Consider the following 18,815-nt stretch of genomic DNA (forward strand, 5'->3'; position numbering starts at 1 on the left):
ACATGTGTGTGTGTGTGTAAAATATTAACTAGCATTTCTGAGCAACTAACCAGTCCTGAGTTAAAGGCTTTGCAAAACAGATACAGCTCTTTCCTTAGGAAGACTATGGTGCAGTGAGGGAGACACGCAATTAAATGAGGCACTTTACTCGAGTGTGATAGAACAGTACAGGCAGTACAGAAGTACAGAGCAGGGGCACCTGAGGGCAGGAGAAGAGGACTTCCTGGAAGAAGTAAACTCAGGCCAAGGCTGGACTGAGTCTCTCTGGCCAGGCCACAGCCTCTGGAGCCAAGGACCCCTGGCACTACTGGTGGCTGGGCCCTGGTGCTACTCTGCCCTCCTAGGTCCTGTGGTCAGAGCTCTCGCCCCAGCACTTGTCTCATCATACAGATGGACGGCAGCAGGTGCAGTTGGGTAAAGAGCTATCCTACACTCACCTCCCACCTAGGAGCAGATCGATGATTTCAAGAGCCTTTATATCGGCAGGCAGGTTCTTGCCCATGAACACTAATTTGCTTCATCCAACTGTGTCCTACACTCCTCCACTTAAGTCTGCCAGGCGTCTCAAGCGGACACTTAACAAAAACAATTCCTGACTTCCCCCCTCTCAACATGTTCCATCGGCATCTGTTCTTTCCCATTGCAGTGAAAGGCAGCTTTGTCTTCCAGCTCCTCAGTTTTCAAAAGTTGCCATTGGCTTTTCTGTTTTTCTTAAATCCCACATCCAGCCATCAACAAATACTGTGAGGTCTACCCTCAAAATATGGCCAGAATCTAGTCACTCCACCAGCCCCTCTAGGCTGACTGCCACTTTCCACTGAGGCTGCTGCAGGAACCTCCCGGCCAGTCTCCCTCTTTGCTGTCTCTTTGCTGGTTAGCCCCACACAGCAACCATGGTGATCCTTGTAAAACCTAAGTTAGATCACTTAACTAATTCTGTGGCTCAAAACCCTCTGATGGCTTCCCATTGCACTCAAAAGCCAAAGATTTCACAAAGGCCTGTGAGCCCTACCTCACAACATGTCCACACCCCCTCCTCTCCCCTGCCTCCTCTCCTTCTCCCTCCGTCTCTGTCTGTGTCTTGCACCCTTTCTCATTATCCTCTATGCCTTCCCTCCATGCCTGCTCCATCCACTGGGGCGACAATGTTCCTTTATGTTCCACAAAGACATCACTCACACTCCTGCCTGGAGGATTTTGCCCTGGCTGCTCCCTCTGCTGGCACCCCCTCCCATGGCTGCATGGCTTGCTCCCTCAGGATCTCTGCACAGCCCCTCAATCCCTTTCCCCATTTGCTTATTCACTCCCTTGGCAGTTTCCACCACCAACATAGTATATTTATTTGCTTGTCCATCTTCCCACACTAGAATGTAAATTTTCCCAGGGAAGGAATCCATTCGTGTGCTTACCTATGTATCTGCCACACTAGGACACTGCCTGGCACGTTGCAGGAAGCTGGTAAGTACATGCAGGGCAAAAGCATGGAGGAGGTGTGAACAGAGCTAGCCACACACTCGGCAACTCTGCTGTAGCTCTTCCTGCCCAAGGCTGCTCTCCGTATGGCAGGAAAGACTGTGTCCTATTGTCTTGCCAATGGGTTTCAGCCCCTGGCAAGTTCACTAGGGATTCAATGTGACCAAAGAAATGACAGTAGAATATTCTTGGGGTGAAGGGGTTATACCCAACTTTATCTCCAGGTGGCAGGTCAGTCACTAGAATCCCATCCACTCAGAGCAAGTCTGCCTGCAGCAAGCCAGTCTCTGCCTCTGAGACTCTCTCCAGGCAGTCGTCCCAGTCTCTGTCCTCAGTGCTGCCACCACTCCGGCCTCTGCTCTGCTCTCCTGCAGCCTTGCAGCCAAGCCACCATGTCGCCCAGAGCACTGGGCAGGGCTCTTTATATAGAGTCAGTAATGATGTATTGCCCACAGGTGTGCAGTGAGCTAGCCAACCAGGGCCAGGTGAGAATTCTGGCCACAGGAACCTTCATTTTATCCACCTACCTTCTCTTCCCTCAACAGAACAGAGAGAAGACATGCTCAACATATTAATAACTGAGTCAGAGGAAGAGGAACCTCCAATAAAATGAAATATTTGACATGAAAAAGTACACGTGAGTTGGGTCGTAGTGTGAGCACAGTGCAAGTGTGTTAGTTCCCGGGGCTGCTGTAAACAGATTACCACAATGTGTAAACCACAACTAGTGGTTTAAGACAACAGAAATTTATTCTTTCACAGTTCTGTAGGCTAGAAGTCTGAGATTAGTTTCACTGGGCCAATATCAAGGCATCAGCAGGAAACCCTAGTGAAGGGCTGCTCCTCGCCTCCTGCAGCCTCTGTGGCTGCCAGCACTCCTTGGCCACATCAGTCCTCACACTGCGTTTGGGGCCTACCCAGACAATGCAGGAAAATCTCCCCATCTCAAGATCCTTAATCAATTACATCTTTTGCCATTTAAAGAAACATTTACACATTGCTTTCTATCTGTGAATTAGGGAATTAGGACTTGTTATCTTTGGGGGCCATTACTCAGCCTGATAAAGCATATCTATCTGATATCAACCAGTGAACTCACTGTCCCTACAGGCTAATTTTCCTTGTCTTTCACCAAAAGAAAAGAATATCACAACTTTAAAACAAAGAATAAAGCCACTTGATCCATTTAAGGAATTAAAAAGGTATCAAGAACATGTTTACTGGATGAATAACCACAAACATAGAATAGTGAGACCAGAGAATCACTTTTTTATCTGAGACTACTGGATACAACTTCCTTCTGGTTGTCCTAAATGTGAATCAAATGAGGATCATTTAACTCATGAAAACAATCCCCCCATGTTCAATTAAGAAAGAAAGAAAAGAGAATGGGAATCCTATCAGCATGAGGGCGAGGAAGACCTTACCTCAAGTTAATGATGCTTATTTTAGTAATAAGAAACAAGAGTAAATTTTAAATAGCCTTGTCTCCTTTGTGCTTTTCTAGAATTTCATGGCATAGCAATGACAGCTGATACTTATCAAGCACTTACAAATGTCAGATTACACATGAAGTTCTTTATATGCATTACATCATTTAATCCTCCCCCTCCAAGCATATGATGTAAGATAATTAGCACCCCCATTTTACAGATGAGAAGATTAAGGCTTAGAGAGGGTCACACAGGAAATCAGTGGAGAAGCTGGAATTGTTCTCAGGACTATCTGACTCTAAAGCCGGAGCTTTTCCACAAGACTGTTGCTGGGAGACTTTCTCATGCCATTTTTTACCTCAGCTAATTTTTAGTTTATTTTATTCAGATCGACCTATCTATTTTTAAAGAGAAGCAAAACACTTTTGACTCTGAAGTATCTAATTCAAGATGTGCACTGGTACCCGTGAAACAAATGTGAATGAGCTGTGGGCTCTCTGTTGTTAAATAGCTAAATTTCATTTACCCAGGCACATGAAGGGCAAATAATCACATTCCATAAAATAGTCACAAATCTTACTGACAATGAGGCTTGGCCTCTACTATGTCAAACTATTACCAAACAAGCTGAATGGCTCAGCTTTAACCTCCTTTTCCTACTATCAACTCTAACGGAACAGCCAAGGGTCAAAGCTGAGGGAACTGGGACGAACGGTAAGAGGAGAATCTGCCAAACCTCCCAGACCAACCACATGTCCTATCAATAGCTGAGGGCGACTGGGCTGTGGGAAGTTTACAGCCAATGAAAAGGGGTGGCACCTGAACCTACAAGAGTTCACATGATTCATTTCACGTGGCATGCAAAAGGCAGACCATCTCCAAGCTTATGCATACAACAGGATTTGAACATTAAATGATTACCACATAACAATAATATTCACGTGAAAGTATTTTGGTTCTAAGAAGCCATTCAAGAACCTATTCCTCTGGACCATCCTCAGTGGACCTATAACAACATGAACTTATAAACACAAACAAAATCACCTTGACAGAAGTCCCCCAGCCAATAATCAGTGTCACGTTGTCCTTCCAGCAGAGGCTGCAGGGATACATGTCTGGACGAAGACTTATATCATCCCGGGGCACATTGGTGATTCTCTGCCTTGAGGTAATGTCAAAAATCTTCACACCCTGGAAAATAAAAGAACACTGAGCAACTTCTACTTGGGAGAAAGAAAGTAAAGGAAGATTTATTAACGGTTCCTGCTCTATATCGCCTATCAGTAGCACTGCAAAATAGTGACAGTGTTTACTGAGCACTGCTGGGAGCCACGCAAAGGGAAATGGTCCTACTCCACACAAACACTATGGAACCCCCCCAAAAAGAAAACCTCTATATTCTTCTTTCTGGACAAATGAGACTGTATGAGTGCATGGCATCGGGGACTCAAATATGCCCCGAGTGTGAAATGTACAGATATCTACAATTACATTTCTCAGATGATAGATAATGACATTTCTAAAGGTATTGTTCCACTACAGAAATGGAGCTTGTTTTCTAGAAACTCTGAATTGGGAAACCACTATGTATAAAGAAAACTACACGTGACATTGTCAAGTACTCATATAGAAACATCAAGCAAGCAGCTCACTAAAAATAAACCAAGGGGCTACAGGCTTGTTGACCTTTACTGTGACCAAGGAGAAGTAAACAAAGTCCTGAACAGCAAGGAAGACTCTGGAAGCCTTCCACCATTTAAAACCGAACAGATCTAGTTGACTAAATTATACCTTGAAATTCCAAAAAGATATATCAGGTGTCAAAATTTTCTACCGGACCTACCTTGTGCTGAGTCCACTTCATGTTAAGTGCAGCACCAAAAGCTAAGATCTGCCTTTAAAAGGCAGGCCTGCTCTTGCCTGTGATTATACTGGGAGCACAGAAAAAATCAGCAATATCCTGCACTTGTTTCATATCAACTGCTACTTGCCCATGGCTAATAGGCAAATGGTATTTTCAAGACCATATCCCCAATGCAGCCCTTCAATTATTAAGATGTCTTTTCATTTTCTTAGCTATTCTCCATGCCTCAGGTTTGTTTCTTACTCTAAAATGGAGTCCAGAATATGTTGGGAATTACTCTATTAAGAAAGCCAAAAGCAATCTAATTTCTTAAACCTGCCGGTATGATACCAATTGCCATTTGTATCCTTTAGAAAAAGGCCACTGCAGCAAGTGGTACCCTTCCCTTTGTTTCAGCCCCTCATGTCAGCCTCTCTTCTGGCTCTGAAGGAGCACAAGGAAGATGGGGACATGATTTTACCATGTTGTTGGCCCAGGCAATCAGGTGGCCTCTCCACTTCACACTCCTTATGTTCCCTTCCCCTTCATGCAGAATGCAAGACTTCCATCGGCTCATCCAAGACCGTTCAAACAGCAGCAACTGGAGACAAATATAACAATCGAATTTTAGGAATCAAGAAACATATATTAGACTTCTTATGATCTGTCTGTTGGCTGACCAAGTAACAAAAATTATTCTGTTTTCTTATGTCAACTTACAGTAGTATGTGATTTGCAGTTTGGAAAGAATTTCCACTATGTCTTAGCAGTAAGGACTCTGCTGGAAATGTATTTGAAAAGTCAGGCCACAAGATGGCACCAAAACACCAAAATTCATGGAGATTAAGTCATATTAGTCAGTCTAAAGACTTGTATTACAGGAAAGTTCTTCAAATGATTGTCCAGGAATTTATTTTGTAAACTGGGAAATCAAAAAGTCATAATTTTTTTGCCCCCTGAAAATAAGATATTAATCATAGATTAAACCGCAATATTAGAAGCAGTTTTTCATTTAATCCAAGACAAATAATTTAACAATGATGTTTGAGTAATAATTCAAGTCATAAAGAGAAATTTGCTTTAGGATTAAACATCATCAAAAGTTCACAGTAACTAGGGTCTTTGTTTTAAAGGGAAGAATCTACAATAAAAAAATCTGCTGGATAAATTTTATTAACAAACATAACTGATGAAAACCTCAAAGATGGGTGAAGATGAGGTCCTAGTAACTCATGTATTATTAAGGATACAATATTTTTTCTTAATATATTCTAATTTAAATCCTTTAAGAATGACATTTTTACAATATAACAATATATAATTTATATAAACTATAACTTCAGATTTGTAAATCTGAAATACATGTTTACTTTTTAAAAGCAAATGCTGATGACAGAGTTCACAACAGAATTTTAAAAATTCCTATCATTGGAGTCAATTTCAGTTTACCTTAGTATATTCTATGTCCCATCCCACGATTGAAGGTTGTTGGGGGAAAAACAGGTAATAGGAGAAAAAGAGGAAATTCACATTTTACTTATATTTTTTTGATATCTTTCTCAATAGGTAGGCTTCAATAGTCAGAAGGGACACAAAAAAGAAAGAAAAACCTTAAAGTTAATAGGAGGGTCCATCTTTACAAATAAGTAGAATATGGTCAGTTTAAAATATCATTTATGTTTGGAGTTCTCTATGATCCATGCAAAAGAAAGGTAGCCTCACACAAGCCACAGTGAAACTGGAGGCAGGATTTTAATGGACATATAAAGTCCTGTCTTCCCATTATACAGACAGAGGATGCCCTCTACACTCTCGAAGAGCTTCTAGCCCATCTCAGGCTCTCCCCAACAGGTTCGAGGTAAGAAATCACCACCACCAAGCCTCCCCGCTCCTAGTTAGGTCTGTCCCCTGTGCTTCTGCCTCTCCCTCAGCCATAATGCAGAGAGAGGAAGGAGCCAAGGAGGTTGCCCAATGTGTTCAGTATTTTGTGACAAGATAGGTTTAAAATGTGGGAAAGAAGGAGAAAGTCGGAGAATAGAGCTCCTGCTACACACTCCACTACAGATAGGTGACTAAAGACTTATGTTAAATATAAGGAATTGAAGATCTAAGTGCCTTTGATCTTTTCAATTCCTTGGAAACATCTGTGGTCTGGACCAGGCAGAGGGAACTGTGTGGGCTCGGCCCAAGGAGAGCTCCATTGCTGCTTGACAGAAGGAATGATTGGCTATATGGCCAGCAGCAAAGTGTGATGGAGCACAGCACCAAATTCCTCTCTCTCACCTACAAGTCCCACCTAGAAATGACCAATGTGCAGTATTAAAAGGGAACGATCAGCACCTGTGTTGCAAAAAAATAACTATGCCCCCAATTTTAAGTTAAAAATTCTATGAACTAGGATAGAAATAAGACCACAGTGAAGGACATGATTCAACTCATCACAAGAAAAAGCCTGCCTGGGAAGCAGTAGGTCGGGTAGACAGCAGCATGTCCCCTTGCTCAGTGTCGTGGGGGCTGGAGCAGGGGGCGTCACTGGGAAAATCTCCTGCAGGGACACACAGGCCTTGGTCATCACCAGTGGCCTAACTCCTGAGTAGCCACTCCTGCAGCCACTTGGTGACACAGCTTGGAAGGAAAAAGCAGGCACGCTGGGAACAGGAGGGCACCTGTAGGACAGTGGTCCCAGTCAGGGGAGGTGGGCAGTGGCAGTGACAGACCTCACACTGCCTCGGTAAAGAGAGAAAGCAGGCTTTTAAAAAAAACGCAGCACTTCCCTGCTGCACCATTGATTACATTCCTTGGTAGCCATTTTCCCAACAGACAATTGTGTTCTAATTCAGGCAAAAAATGGAAACAAAACTTCCTTCTCCCACCACTGTCCAGAATAAAAGATCTGGACAAGTTCTCCCAAAATCTGTGATAAATTCACAGCAACTTCAACTGTGAATACCAAATACAGACTTTTCTTGGGTAAATATGAACTAACAAGAAAATATACTAGCAATATGGAAAAAGTCAGTATTTGAAACAATAGGACTTATCTAGGGAATAAGAGAAATCTCTTACTCCTGACTCCAGGTGAATGAGACATACCATAAAACAGAGAAGAACTTTAAAAATAATTCTTATTATCAGGTGACAACAAAATAAAGCAAGAAATTAATAACAAAGGATAAGAAAAACAAACCAAAAATACTGAAATAAAAAAATAAATATTCTCTCTTGCATAAAATAGGAAATCAAACTGCAACCCAAGTGCTCTGAAAATGAGAACACAAATACTACAAACCTAAATGTTATGGAACGCAATCCAAATCATAAACAAGGGGAGTCCACAGCTCTAAAAGTTAATGGTGAATAAAAACAGATGTGCATGTGCTTGCTACACAGCCAGAAAACACCTTGATACAAAAGGAGACCCAAATAGAAGGAAAAATACATTATGTTCCTGGCTAATAGACTCTAAATTCTCACTGAAGAGCTTCTTACTAACTTAACCTCTAACTTTAATGCAAGCCCAAGAAAATCTCAAAAGAATTATTTCTAGAACTTTCAAAATGCTATACATTCATTTGTAAATATGTGAGGATAATTTTTTTTTTAATTAAGCAATTTGGGGTAGATGGGTATGGATTTGACCTGTCAGACAATAAAATGTTTCTTAAAATTAACACTCAAAACAGTTCAGCATGGGTCCTAGAATTGACAGGTGAAGGAAAAAGAAAAGGAAGAACTGACAAAGATGAATCAAAATGATAAGGTCAGATGCTGGGAGGTGTGGCATGTGTATATGCGTGTGCATGCGGGCCAGCGCTTGCAGAACAAGGGCCCACAAACTACTGAGCAGTAGTTTTGATCCTCCCCTTTTCTGGAGGATCCTTTGGCCTTGTGGACTCAAAGCTTTAAGAAATGACCCCAGTAAGTACACGCCTAGAAATTTATGCTAAGAGGTGGTTGTACAAGTGAGTACAGAGGTAAGTAAAGTTATTTGTAACAGCCAAAAATAGACTAACAACTTGGAATGACTGAATAAAATATGGTAGAGCTAGACAACTACAGAGGATGCATCATTTTAAAAGGATTTTATGTATGTACGTTTATTAACATAGAAAGATGTTCCATGTAAAGATGACACATTAAATAAAAAAGCAGACTGCAAAACAGCATTAAATATGACAGCCTTTAAATAAAATATGAATGTGTATCCCTATATAAAAATCAGAAAGATATATTACAAAGTAATAATAATTCTAGAAATTGGTGATATTGTATCACTTCTATTTTATCATTATTCTGTGGAACATATGAAGTTATTTTTATGTTAATACATATGGGGATGAAAATTCATTCTCTTACTTTTACAATCATGATAGTTTAGGGGGACAGTTAAGACAAAACAATCAAACCAGTATCAAAAATTCAGTGGAACTTAGAATATTTGAGGCACACTAAATATGTATTAAAGTTAATTCACATAAACTGTACCTACTTTTTAAATAAAATATAAACTTCAGAAAATTGTAAATAAAGTCTTCCTGCAATTCCAATCAAAACCCAAACTCACTCCAACTGATTCTTTTTCCTGGCTATAGGAAGCTCAGGCCGGCTAGACTCCAGCCTCCCTTTGTCTCCTGATCCAGCTCCAAAGCAGAGGGCAGGAAGAAAAGGAAGGCGAGAATTCTGAGTTCAGTCTGTCTCATGGCTGAGTCGGAGTTTCCAGAGTTCTATTACAAAAAACCCTGCGTCCCCTGCTCTGACATGGGAGCAAAAAAGGAGCAAAGCTTCTTCCTTATTAGTATTTCTACAGTAGAGATGGCACATGACACCTGGTACAACTGAAGGGGGGTCCAAAACAAATTAGGGGGAAGGGCTAACATGCTAACTTCTGTAAATGAGACACACTTTAACTAATCTGTGTTATAGTTTTAGGCATGATTCATGTTCATTTCTGGTTTTTCCAAATAATAGTAGTTTCAATCACTTTACCTAAATAGATTAGGGAAAATCATCATTTAGGAGAAATCCTTTGTTAAATCAAATACTTTTCCCTAATTTCTTGATTTTAGGGTCATGCTGGCACTATCACGAGATATGAGCACCATGTTCTACCTCTTATGTATTTATTCCTCATCTCCCCAAAAGTCTGCAAATGTATTAGGGAAAGAAACCACATCTGCTACTTTGCTAGACACACAAGGCGCAATAAATCTTAGATACCGAGTAGGCTTTCCTAGCTTTGCTAGTCTTATTATTTCCTTTCTTGTCCGTACACACAAAGTGTTTGCTACAGGAGGAGCTAGGCAACTCTCCCAAATCCTCCGGTTACTCAAGTCACCTTTAGTTAAGAATGGGCCTAAACTATTTTGGATACATTGGAATTTCCCTTAATCTCAAAGAAAAAACCCTGTGACCGATTCATACAATGAATACATCCTCACTTCCAGAAAGGGATCATTTATACTGACCCATATCCTTCTCCTGAAATGTTGATCTATCCCTCTGCTCAGTGCCAGAGGATGTAATCTGTGCACAACTTGTGAAACATTTGAAAAGCCCTTTTAAGGTGAGTCTTCCCCTGGGGAGTTTAGGTAATTGCAGCCCTTCAACTCAGGAAAGCCAGTGGCCCCAACAGTGATTATCTGAAATGTGTGTGTGCGCCTGCAGGAGGCGCTCTGGATCACCACGGTGCCCACTTTCATCTCGCACCTGGCCTCTTCTCTCTTCTGTTACCTGCCTGGCCCCCTGAAGCATTTATTTCTGTGCTCCCTCTCCACTCTACTTTATACTTTACTCATGAGTTCTATCTTAAAATCCATACATACTATGAAATTTTAAATAATTATGGACTTGTTCCCATTATTGTCCATTGAAACTCTCCAAATACACTATGCTGTACAGCAGGATTTGATTTATAAAATTCTGTAGGACATAGAGTTTCATACAGGAGGGACCAAATGATCCACTTTCCATTTGCTTTTTTAATCCTAATCTATGGGAATTTCAAGCAGAAACACATTGTCTAGCAGGAATGCCAAGGAAAGTCTTACTTCACTGATTTAAGAAAAGATAAGCAGTTTTTCTTACAAACATTCTACGCTAATTTAACTACCACAAAACTATCTTCCTGTGTTTCACTGACATTTAATAAAATCCATTTCTTTCCTCTAGTCATAAAACTGCCTAGAATCCTACTGAGCACGAATGTTCTACAAAGCATTTTAGAGGTGAGTGAACTATCCTTAAAAGCAGCTGGTTAATTTATTTGGTTCATCTTCCACATCCTATAATATTGAATTGTCATTATCACAATACTGAGAACAATTTAAGCTCAATGGGAGCTAAGTACATAGAGAGAAAAACCTGTTTCTAAAAGGTCTGTTTTTTGTTGGAGAAAGTATTTTAGGGCTTTATTTCCCATAAATCCACATTCTGGCAGTCAGCACTCTCGGTACTTATATTTCAATAGGAGCCCTCACATCCTCAGCAATATACTTTATTCTCCTATGTTTTGTGCTGATAAATCTATCTAGTACTTTCCTACACTTCAGAGCAGTAAGGATGTACATCCCAGAGTCTCCCACACATGTGGCGTGATTCCTATCGGGCTGTAATAAAGCCGCTGATTCTGGTAGCATAAAACCCGTTATTACCCGTCATCCCTTCTTCCCTGATGGAGGAAAGGGATGGGAGTATGACTGGCCCCTTTTTAATCATCTTGCGATCTTGCAAGTATATAATTCACTTGACTCCTTCAGGCTTCCAGAACAGCAGCAGCACTGCTTGCTTTGAGGCAGACAGAGCAGGAATGCCAGGGCTAGTGAAGCCCATGGGCAAGTCCCAGACAGCAGGGACATTCCTAAAGGAAGGACCAGAGGACTGGAGAAAATCAGAGCCCACCAAAGATTAAGTGCCCCCTCAGAGAAGATGCCGGAGCTCAGATAATAAAATAGAGAAATAACACCAGGAAGTTAGAACATGACAAATAAGACTGTCCCAGTAAAAAAAAGGGCATAATGATGGGGAAGACTAAGCACAGAAGGACTTAAAAATCCAAGATCAGAAAAGATTAGAAATAAAATTCAAAAAAGCAAGTGAGAAAAAAATTAGTGAAGCCCAGAGCAGATCTGGAGTGGAGGCTGGCTGCAAACTGCAGAGAGGAGTCTTGAATGCTGACGGAGGAAGGAGTGACTAAAGAACCCAGGGGGGCAGAGAAGGCCTGTCTTGCTTTCTGCTTAGGCTCAGGACCAAAGTTTCACACACATGGCTTTCCCAAACACCATTAAGAGAGAACATAAAACATGTAGGAAGAAAAGGGGATTTCCCAAATATATTTTTGCTTTTCTGCTCATGTTATAATCCTTCAGTGTCTTTTCCCTGACAGCAATTTAACATGTTTAAAAGCAGTTAAACAGACGCCAAATATGGCTACCCAAGGAAGTCTCTGTGCCCATATGGATTTCCAGAGCCCACTTCATAGGCCACTTGCTTCCAAGCAGTATTTGAGTAAACGCAACTTCAAGGCACCCCAGGTTTTAGACTGGCCCCAGATGATAACTGATCCTGGAAAACCTTAGGAAGACAGAACAATGCTTTGAAATTAAAGAACACTCTGTCAACATAAGGTAACAGTCACTTTAGTGACTAAGAAATCCAAGCTACAGGTTCAATGTGAACAAAAGAAGCTAAATACTAGCCACTTAGGAGCAATTTCTTTTATATTAAAAACTAGTGATGACAGACAGATATTAGATCTATGTATCTACCTGCCTACCTATATGGCTTTAGCAATCAACTAAAGCCAGCATGTGAGGTAGGCACCTATTTAAACTAGCAAACTGCTGTTTCTGTGCCTGGAAACTCACAAATACAAATGTGATTTCAGAAGTGATTTGGGAATTTTAAAATAACTTTACTGCTAGAAAAAAAAAAAATCTTCTGTTATGGATCCTGCAGACTTAACAGAGCTGGGTTGTTCATGCCAAACATCTTCAGTCTGTTTTTTAGTTTACAACTGTCTGAGGAGACATTTCCCAGGGCTGGGTTCAAGGCTGGACCTTTAAGAGCAGAGCAAACACAAAAGCCATTCACTGGGTGATTAAACATAAGTTAATATTCTGTGCAATGAACAAAATATCTCTAATTGTAACTACACATAATCTCAAACACAGGCAATGAGAGGAAGATCTTTGCAAAGTGAAGAAATGAAAAAAAAAAAAAAAAACCACTAAGTCTTGAAACATAGAAAAAGTCACCTGAACACAGGCTTATGTATTTGAATAAAGAACTTCACTCAATTCAAAGAACAAAAGGGGGGAAAAAACCATAGTCAGGACACTGCCTGCAGAAGGAACCAAGGCGAATGAACCTGCCTTCACCTGGGCACATGGGCCTGTCCTCACAGCCTCCATGGAGTGGCAGGACTGATGGTTTGGGGCAGACCGACATATATTTGTCCTCTTCCTACACACTTCAGTGACTACTCTAAAGTCTCATTATGACTCCTGTGTAATGCCTCCTTGGGAACAAGAATAATTATTCCAGGTTTAGCCAAAATTGGAGAAAAGGCTATTGGCTATTCACTAAGCAGCAATAATCTGCGCTCAAACTGACAATAAATATCAAATGTACAGTCTTCATTGTCCTGGCTTCTACAGTAAAATTAAAAGCTGCCTCGAGCACAGAGCACAATCAGACAAATAACAAATGAAGCTGTCTAGGTGGCTGGTAAATAAAAATGTTCAGATCATGATAATTCAACGAAATTACAAAACCAAACAACAGAATATCCTTCTTTGTCTATCAGATTGGCAAAGAGAATGTGGTGAACAGCTGGTATTTTCTTGAATACAACTTTACTTGGCAGTATATATCATCAAAAGCCTAAAAAATAATCATCATCTTTGACTCAGTAATTCCAATCCTAGGGATCAGTGCTAGAAAAACACTGAGAAGCACAGACAAAAAATTCATGCCCAAGGATTCATAGTTTCATTACAGCATGATTTATGATAACCAAATACTGAATACAACCTAATGGGCTAATAATATGGCAATGGGTAAGGAAATTAAATAGGCCCAAAGGATGGAATATTATGTAACCATTAAAGAATATCTAAGCCAAGATTAGACTTCAAATATGTAGGGAATTTCACATCATTTACAATGTTAAGTGAGAAACAGATCCAAAATGGTTGGGATTACTTGATACATTCTTTTATTATTGCTTTTTATTATTATAAAAGTAATGAATGTTTTCTTAAAAAACAAAACAAAATAGCAGAAAATAAAAGACAATGAAGGTCAGGAAAAACACTCACTCCTGCCCAGGCATTGTTAGTAATATGTCAATATTATTAATATTGCTAATAACTGGTGTATCGTCTTCCATGGATATTGCTACATACATATATTTCTACAAAAAAAAAATGAAATCAGACCATACATATATTTTGGTATAGTGCCTCAATAAGAGCAACCCAGCAAAATTTGGGCATTCCATGTGCTCCAACAGAGATGGAGAAAGCCTGACATTTAGGAGCTGGCTTGGCTCTCACAGCTAGGCCTTGGGTTCACAGGTGAATGTAAACCCTTTCACAGGACACCAACATCAGACAAGGCTTCCTGACCATGCAGAAGCAGGACAAAAACAGACGCTCCATAATCAAACCTGAACACAAACAAAATATGGACATTTTTCTAAGCCACATAAATGACCAGACATACCCTGGGTAAAATAAGAGACTGTTGCTGTTTCTTTACCAGTTACATCTTTAGTCTTGATTTAGTCTTTTCTCTTCCTAGATAAGATTTATTAAGATACCCAATGGTAGAATTACTCTTGCTTCCTGACAGGATCTTATCAAAAGCAAAGCCCTACTTCCTTAAATCCTCCCCTAAACACCTAATCACCTCTCACCAGCCCAAATCCTATGATACCTTCTAATACCCTCTTCCTAGCTCCCAGTGGGTGTATTCCTGGTGATGTTTGGCTGCTGGGTACTAACACCACTAATTCACTATTGTTAGACACTTAGTTTGTGCCAATTTTCACTGTTAGAAATATCAAAAAGGAATACTGGCTGAAATTGAATTAGAAAATGGAAAACAAACTATAGGGGAAAAAGTCCAAAACGCTTAAACATAAAGGACTACAAAATCACCCATGGTGGTACCTACATACGTAGGTACATACACACATTTTTTCCCTCTCAGAAGACTGGGAATACTCATGTGCCTACCAAATCACCATTCTGCTGAATGGTCATATGGACTAACTGCCCTCCGTCAACAGCGTCCCACCTTCCGGAAACATACTGCTGTTCCTGAAATCTAGCTACTGTGTGTTCAGAGCACCTACCATGGACCCTGACACAAGGTTGTGTTCAAAAAGCAGATTCAAGCCAAGTAATCCTGTGAACTGACTGTAATTCACTTTTTACCAGTAGCACCAACTTACAGTGGCTTTGATTGTGACCCCTTGCTCAATATAGCCTTGTCTTAAAAAAAGAAAAAATAAGGGAGGAAAGAATCTCCCAAAGTTAATAACTGTATTTGTACAGCCTTATCTTAAAAGGAAAAAGGGGGTGGGGGAAGGGAGGGGCCCCCAGTATTAATGACAGTCCCTAGTCCTAAACCCCACAAGAACCCACAATGAGCACTCTGACCTAGGCAATGACCCTCACACAGCCATTAATTCTGCAAAATACTTAAGAACAGTCTCAGTTCTCTCAATATGCAAAGGGAGATATTTTCAGCAAGGAGCAAAGGATGGTTTGATTTTTCTAGGAAGATAGATGGCGGTAAGCTGAGCATCAGAATTGAGGGGGAAGCTGCAAACAATACGGAAATATTACATGTGGAAAAATTAGCTGAGCTCACTAAAGAAAAAGTGGCTGCCTGTAGAATAGTGTGTGTAAGAAAAGTCTGCATGCAGAAAGCTCCCTAAGACCAAACTTCTGAGCACTTGAAGAAATACCACCCTGGAGATCCACTGGACAGCAGACGGAGCAGGGTAACTGACATCAATCCCTTGGGCCCCAAGAACTCCATTTACAATCTGACCAGAAGATAAGCATACACATAAGAAAGCTCTCCATTTCACGTTTAGTGGTCACAGGGGTTCACCAGGCTGGGGATTCTAGATTGGTATCTGGATTCTACAAAGAAGTGCATTATTACAAGAAGCTGCTCTATTGAATCCCCTTCCAAAGAGGAGTCAAATGCAATGTTTGCAAATCACCTTTGGAAACTTAGAGAAGCTAGCTGATGCTACCACCTCTGTCCTTGAGGTAAACTAGTCAAGCACCATCAGTCCTGAAGAGCGAGATGATCTTTTTCATTAATTCACACAAGTCCTGTCCTCGTTTGCTGCCTGACATTTTCCAGCTTACAAAGCAACCTGTCCCTGCAGCCAGGTCTCCTCATTTTATCCCACAATGCCAAACAGCTGACTATCTTGTTTCTAAAAATGAACTCCATAACAGAGCATCGCAACAATTTAATAATTTGTCAAAGTAGTAGAACCAGCTATTATGAAGTGCATTTCAGAGTTCAAAGGTAGAGGTCGTATGAAGCTAAAGTTTATCTGCTGACAGAGAAAGCTAAGCAATTAAAAAAACAAACAACCCCATAGAAGATCTGCTGGGCAGACTTATTTCTAAAACAGAAGGCTCATTGCTATGCGCATGTATTAGAATTCTGGCTACACAAGAGGTTACACTTTTAAAAAAATCCATCAGTTCAGGTGTTTGAAAGCTCTCTCCAATAGCACTTTTAAGAGATGTTTTTCTTCTTTTTTTTAACATGGAAACAAAACAGAATTTAGAGTAAGCTTTTTATGCTTATGTGTCAAGCAGTGCAGTCCATAAATCTAGCTATGGCATTCAACTACTGAGAAGTTACCCTGAAAACCTGTAATAGAAGTTTATGCCAGACACAACTGTAGCCTCCTCTTTCTAGTCCCTGGTGGATAGGAAGGTCTCTCTAAAGATTTAGGAAGCTAGAACGTTAAAAAGGAAATATTAACAAATGTCTCAAACTATGTAGTCTGAGCTTTTTATAATTTGCTGTTTCGCAGGGCTGTTTTGAAATGTTTGTTCTAAATAATTAGAAAAAGTTTTTACAGAAAACAAATGTTTAATAAAGTCAAAACAATTAAAATATTAGACAGCTCTTTAAAATATTCTTAGGAATATCTCATGATGAATATCTCATTGTTGGCCTCCCATTTTTCCTACTTCACTTCTCTAATCTCTGTGCCACTTCTACCACTGTTTACAGAAGTTGGCATATAATTCCAGGATTCATTTCATTGTCAGTGTAGGATTAAGCAATGAGTTATTAGATACTACACTAAAAGCACAGTGTTTAAAAAAATTTTTTTAAAAGACTAATGAGTCTTCATCAAAATTTAAAACTTTTGTATATTATAGGATACCATCAAGAAAGCAAAAAGTCTATAATAAGATGTTTAAAATAAAAAAAGAGATATAAATGAATGTTGGTAAGAATGTGGATGAAACTGAAACACTCATAAATTGTTAGTGAGAGTGTAAAATGGTGCAGCCACTTTGGAAAACACTCACAGACCAGGAGAAAGTATTTGCAAATCCTCTATCGATATGGGACATGTACACATAATATATAAAGAACTTTTCCAGTGTATAATAAAAAGACAAATAGCCCAATCAAAAATCAGGCAATGAATCTGCACAGACATTTCTCAAAGGAAATATGCAAATGTCCAATAAGCATAAGAAAAGATGCTCAACATCATTACTCATTAGGGACATGGAAATCAAAACAATAATAAGATATTACTTCATACCCACCAGATGTCTATAATAAAAAAGAGATATAAATGAATGTTGGTAGGAATGTGGATGAAACTGAAACACTCATAAATTGCTAGTGAGAATGTAAAATGGTGCAGCCACTTTGGAAAACACTTTGACAATTCTTCAAAGTGTTGAGCATAGAATTACAACATAATCTAACAATTACAAGCCCAAGAAGAATGCAAATACATGAATGGCCACACAAGAAGTTGTAAGCAAATGGTCACAGCAACATTATTCGTAAGAGTCAAAAGGTGGAAATAACCAAAATGCCCACTACCTGAAAAATGGCTAAATGAAATATGATATATCCAGACAATGAAATGTTATTTGGTCATGAAAAATAATGGCAGTATTATTTGGCCATAAAAGGAAAGAAGTACTGATACATGCTACAACATGGATGTGCTAGAAAACTGATGAAAGAACCACACACAGATGTTATATATCGTGATTCCATTTACATGAAATATCCCTAATTTATATGAATACCCACAATAGGCAAATTTATAGAGGAATGGAGATTAGGGGTTGCCTAGGTTGGGAAGGGCAGGAAGGAGAATAGGGTGTGACTGCTAACGACTACAAAGTTTCTTTTTTGGGGTGATGAAAATGTTCTAAATTAGATTATGGTAATGATTGCATGGCTCTGCAAATATATTAAAAGTGTAACTGTACACTTTAAACTGGTGAACTAATGGTTTGCAAATTATATATCAATAAAGCTATTAAAATATCTAGAAGAAAGATGACTTAATATCACCTACAATGACACGTATAGTCATGATTCTTCATTTAAAATATCACACATACACTTTTATCAAGGCCAGTATACTAAACCCATTACACAATATATTAATACTTTAGTGTGTTTTTTCTTTTAAATTATTTTAATACAGAAATTCTAATTTGCTATCATTTTTTAAAGTTTTTCACCATATGACCTGAACTGTTTTTATTTTACTCTCATTTTATGTACACATAAATATCTTTTTGTGTGTGAGAATAAACATCTACACGTTTATTTCTGGAGAAATGAATAGGAGAAAAAGAGAAGTCAGAACACTCTCACAGAACACTGGACAGCGAGTCGAGTAGACAATGATAACCGGAGATGAACTGAATCCCTCATGTTCTTGCCTGGTCAGCATTTGGTGAATTCTTTTTAGTTTACTGCTTATCACAATGTCTTATCTTTGTGTGAATTCCAAGTTCTTCCCATATTACCTC

General features: G+C 39.6%; 1 protein-coding gene across 3 annotated transcripts in view; it reads right to left on the bottom strand.

Moving 5' to 3' along the window:
• VPS41 (VPS41 subunit of HOPS complex) overlaps window positions 1-18,815 on the bottom strand; it is a 190,678-nt gene that overhangs the window by 60,972 nt on the left and 110,891 nt on the right. For all 3 annotated transcript variants that reach the window (XM_017661346.3, XM_073239066.1, XM_073239067.1), the window contains exons 8-9: window positions 5,231-5,350; window positions 3,951-4,097 (exon numbers count right to left, since the gene is read on the bottom strand). In XM_017661346.3, the coding sequence (XP_017516835.2) occupies window positions 3,951-4,097; window positions 5,231-5,350 (267 nt within the window). The remainder of the gene's footprint in view (window positions 1-3,950; window positions 4,098-5,230; window positions 5,351-18,815) is intronic.

The sequence above is a fragment of the Manis javanica genome, chromosome 6 (genome assembly GCF_040802235.1).
Source record: "Manis javanica isolate MJ-LG chromosome 6, MJ_LKY, whole genome shotgun sequence".
NCBI lineage: Eukaryota > Metazoa > Chordata > Mammalia > Pholidota > Manidae > Manis > Manis javanica.